Source organism: Capsicum annuum, chromosome 12 (genome assembly GCF_002878395.1).
Source record: "Capsicum annuum cultivar UCD-10X-F1 chromosome 12, UCD10Xv1.1, whole genome shotgun sequence".
Taxonomy (NCBI): domain Eukaryota; kingdom Viridiplantae; phylum Streptophyta; class Magnoliopsida; order Solanales; family Solanaceae; genus Capsicum; species Capsicum annuum.
In genome coordinates this window covers 23,866,349-23,871,568 of record NC_061122.1, presented here as the reverse complement: position 1 = coordinate 23,871,568, position 5,220 = coordinate 23,866,349, and the positions used below count along the sequence as shown (strand labels likewise).

Genomic DNA, 5,220 nt, shown 5'->3' with positions numbered 1-5,220 from the left:
TTCACTCTCAAAATATGATCAAACTAGGGTTTTCTCCAAGAACAAGAAATTCAAGAAAATCAAGCCTTAAGTTTAAGATTTCCAAGGAACGAATCGAGATTCGAGTTCTTCTCTTTAAACTAATTAATTTGAAGTACGTAGGATTTTCCTAAAATTTCATGGGCAAAGAAACCATCTTTAATTCATGTTAACAATTTAGAAATCATGATTTTTAAGAAAGGGGTTTTGAATGTACGATTACTAGCATGTTTTAGAAGCCTTGATCAGTATTGTTTTGGTCTTTAGATCTTCCCCCAAATTAATTTGAAAATCTATATATGTATGCATGTGTTTAAGGATGAATATACAATTGAGAGCATGAATCCTAAAGAATCCCTCTCTTATTATGATTTTTCTTTACTTTTCATATGCTATGGACTGTTTTGAATGCATCTTGAAAAGCATGATATGAAATATCTTGATTAATGCTATGATTGAATTATGGTTTTAATTTCAAAAGAGAGGAATGTTTATGTTGACCAATGTTGAATATAAATATTCGATGATGCATTATGGCTTAGAAATAGGACTTGCAAGTCTTGGTGTGACGACACCAACTCAAATAATGTCCTGTTAATTCAGAACGGAATAGACTACATGTTTGAAATTAGATTTTCAAATTTTGAAACTAGAATGATGTATGTTTCAGAACAGATTGAAATTGGGCATAAAGAGAGCTTAGGTGGTTCCCAAAGAAAGCACGAGTTCAAAAAACTCATTACCCAAAACCGTGATTTGCCGATCTGAGTATATTATTATATGCTAGCGTAGTGCCCTATGATGTATCAGACTCAGACACTCCAACCCTTGCGGTACACTTGGGTTGGGGGCTGCCCCGTCGATTCAATGGAGGATTTCATATAGCCTGTGGAATATCAGACTTGTAGGGGAGTGCCACCTAACTCAGAAGAAATACAAAGATCAGAAATTGCATTAACACAAAGGTTTTATGATTATCAAAAAATGGCCATGTGTTTTGTAATTTATATCCTATATGATGTTTTATGTTTATCTCTCAACTATTTTATTTATATGAAAAGCTTTATTTTGGATTGCTCTGCGTACCAATACATTTGTATTGGCCCCCTTCCTCCCAAGGTCTAAAACTCAGTTTAGAGGTCCTGTTAGGCCGTAGAGTTTTCAGACAGCAGTGATGTGTGTAGTTGGTGAGCCTTCTTTATTCTAGAAGGCCTATGTCTTTCAGATTATTTTATTTATTTTGGTTTAGGTCCACTAGGGGCCTTGCTCCAGTTTCAGATAGTTGTCATTTTTAGTAGTAGAGATTTCGCAGACTGGTTCAGATGTTGTTTTGTTGATATTAGGGTTTTATCCTTCATTGTTAAATTAAATTCAGAGTATGACTATGTTTCCGTATTCGATTATATTTCCATATTTTCTTTTATTATATGAATGTTGTGCATGATTACCAGATAGACAAGGGTGTTCCAGACTTTCATAGTTTGGGATGTTCGTCACGTCCAGTCCCCAGTTCAGGTCATGACAGATTAACCTTGGTTTAGCATCCTATTTTGCCATCAAATATCTCAAGGCAACGTGGTCTGTATGAACCACCACCTTGGTTCCCAATAAGTAAGCACAAAACTTCTTAAAAGCATAGAATGCTCAGTAACAGTGTAATTCTTCTGCGCCCTATTCAATGCCTTTCTCGCATAGTAAATAGGGTGGAGCAATTTTTCTTTCTTTTGACCAAGCACATTCGCAAGTGCTACTCCATTTGCATCACACATGATTTCGACAGGCTTAGACCAGTCTGGAGCAATAATAACATGGGCAGCCATAAGCTTCTCTTTAAGGCATTCAAATGCCTTCTTGCAATCATCATCAAATACAAACTTAGCCTCCTTGTCCAATAATTTGCACACTGGATTTCCAATTTTGGAGAAGTCCTTAATAAACTGGCAATAGAATCCAGCATGTCCCAAGAAACTGCGAACTCTCTTCATAGATATGGGAGGGGTAATTTCTCTATCACCTCTACTTTCGTTCGGTCAACCTCAATCCCCTTGGCTGAAATTCAATGTCCAAGAACAATGCCCTCCTTCACCGTGAAGTGGCATTTCTCACAATTCAGCACTAGATTGAATTCCTCGAATCTCTGCAGTTCTCTACTCAGGTTTACCAGACATAACTCAAAAGAATCGCCTACCATAGAGAAATCATCCATGAATACCTCTATGGTGTCTTCCACCATGTCGGAGAAGATAGACATCATGCACCGTTGGAAAGTGGCGGGTGCATTACACAGACCAAATGACATCCTCTTTAATGCAAATGTGCCATACGGGAATCATGAATGTTGTATTCTCCTAGTCTTCAAGAGCAAACAAAATCTGGTTGTATCCTGAATACCCATCTAGAAAGTAGTACCAACTACTTCATGCCAGGTAATCAAGCATTTGATCCATAAAGGGCATTGAGAAATGATCCTTAACATTCGATAATCCATACAAACTCTCCACCCAGTGACTGGACTAAGTGGAATTAACTCGTTCTTCTCATTAGTGACCACAGTCATGCCCCCTTTCTTAGGCATACATTGCACGGGACTCTCCCACTTATTGATAGAGATGGGGTACACTACCCCTGTGTCAAGCCATTTAATGATCTCCTTTATAACCACTTATTGCATTGGTGGGTTCAATCTGCATTGATTCTCAATAGATGGTGTGCAATCTTCCTCAAGCTAAACTATGTAACTGCATATACCCAGAGAACTACCAATAATATCGCTAATAGTCCATCCTATGGCCCTTTTATATCTCCTAAGCATAGAGATAAGGGCTTCAACCTACTACTCACCCAAGTCTGCTGCAATGATCACAGGAAAGTATTTCCACTGCCTAGAAACATATACCATAGATGGCCTGGTAACTCCTTCAACTCAAACACCGGTGGCTCTTCAATGGATGGCTTAGCCGGTGGTGTTGGACGTTTTTTGAGGTTCAAATTCAACTTATTGAGAGCATATGAATATGATCCCTTTCCCATTAGGGAACATATTGTCTCCTCATACTCTTCAATACCTTCGCTATCAAAGTTCATCAAGACCGCAACTAAAGTTTCAACAACAAATTTCTCCTCGATCGGCACCTCTCGCTTATCTTCATAATAAACATCGATAATAGAGAATACACTCATCTTTTTGTGTTGCTTCATTGACTGGCAAATATAAAATTGTACTACCTCATCATTGAGCCTAAACTGCAGCTCATTTGCCCACAAGTCATTCAACACACTCCCAGTTGTGAGGAAAGATCTACCTAAGATTATGCCCACCTCGAAGTCCACCTCACAATCCAGGATCACAAAGTCAGTAGGGAAAATAAAATTGGTCACCTTCATAGGCACATCATATATTACACCAATTGGTCACTTCACTGGTCTGTCTTTCATTATAAGTCTCATGTTAGTAGGCATGGGATCTCCCAAACCCAACTTTTTATAAACTGCTAGCCGCATCAGATTAATACTTGCCCCAAGATCACACAGGGCCTTTGTAAAATCCAGCGATCTAATAGTACACGGTATGGTGAATGCTCCAGGATTCGCTTTCTTTTGCACTAAGGATCTTGTCGAAATGGCATTACAATGGTGAAGATTGTCCACCAATTCATAGCTCACCGTCTTCTTCTTTGTGATAAGATCCTTCATGAATTTAGCATATCCAGGTATTTGTTCCAGTGCCTCCACCAAAGGCCCATTCAAAGTCAACTGTTTTAGCATTGCCATGAACTTGCTAAATTTTGTGTCATCCACTTTTTGATTCAATCAATGAGAGAATGGAGGGAGTGGTTTTGGCATTACTTGAACCACTGTTTCTCCCTTTTTTCCCTTATCTTTTTCTAACTCATCAGTCTCCTGATGGTTAGATGGAATATCATCATTATCCAGCTTCTCAAACTCTACTGGATGTTCATCTTCTGCTTCCTCATCCAATTCTACCACATCATCAATCACAGGCTTTCCCACAGAAGGTCCCGATAATACTTTACCACTGCGGGTAGAAATCGCCATACAAGATCTATTATTCTGAGGGTTTTGCACCGTGTCACTCAGAAAGTACCACTCTTTCTCTTATTAAGTACCACTGGAAGTTGTATCATCTGCTTTTTCAGCTGTTTTATTGAAGTTGAAAGTGAATCGACCAACTGACTCATAGAGGATAAGTCACCCTTCATCGTTGTCAGACTGACATTAGTTGACATTACTCCTTTTAATAACTTCTCCATCATGTCCTTCATGGAAATCTTACCCAAACTAGTAGTAGTATTATCATAATTTCCAGGAGGCACATACAATCCACTCCTATCGTTCTTATTTTTCCAGCTTCCTTGGTCACGATCTCTGTAACTAAATTTATCATAATAAGTTTGACCTTGATTCCCTTGGCTATTACATCAAAAAACCCCCTAGTTGTTCAGATAATTAGCTTTCTTCTCAGAATCAGAATTAGCTCTACCTTATAACCCAACGACTTTTACCTTTTCATTCTTCCCAGATAGCAAATGCTTTGTAAGCAGATCTATTTGGGTTTTCATATGTGTTATATCTTGGTCGCGCTCTTCCTCTTTCTGTTACTGCTCCACATATATACCACTAGACATAGTAAAGCTTGATACTACAGAATCCCTGGTATGCCAAGCTCTACTTGTCTTAGTCAATCACTCTAACATATCTGCAGCCTTAGTGAAAGTAAGCTCCATGAATGCTCCCCCTGCAGCATTGTCTACAATTGGTTTAGTGATGGAGTTTAAAGCTCTGTGTCAACTTCTTCTAGAATCTCATCCAAGTCTCATGGAGTGCCTCATTCGGTAACTGCCTAAAGTTTCTAATCTCGTCCCTCAAGTGTAACATACTGGAAGGCGAAAAGAACCTTTCTAAGAAAGCTTCTTTTAATTGACTCCAGTATGTTATAGAATCAGGAGCCAACTCATTCAACCACACTTTTGCCTCTCTAGACAGAGACAACGAGAATAACCATAGACGAATTGCTTTCAGTCCAACTCCAGGGTTGTCAAAAGCTTTGTAGATGTTGATTAAGTTCACCAAGTGCATATTTGGGTTATCCTCTGGAAGTCCACCAAACAACCCTTTGAGGTTAAGCAATTGTATCATGGTGTTGTGATGTTAAACTTTACTCCTAGAATGGTGGTGGAATAA

General features: G+C 38.7%; 1 protein-coding gene across 1 annotated transcript; it reads right to left on the bottom strand.

The window, feature by feature from the left end:
- Positions 1–2,877: 2,877 nt before the first annotated feature.
- On the bottom strand, positions 2,878–4,074 carry LOC124889571. The gene is made up of 3 exons (XM_047401522.1): positions 3,865–4,074; positions 3,535–3,771; positions 2,878–3,396 (listed from the first exon to the last, which is right to left on the bottom strand). The coding sequence occupies exons 1-3, from the start codon at positions 4,072–4,074 to the stop codon at positions 2,878–2,880; spliced, it is 966 nt and encodes a 321-aa protein (XP_047257478.1).
- Between the last annotated feature and the right edge of the window lie 1,146 nt (positions 4,075–5,220).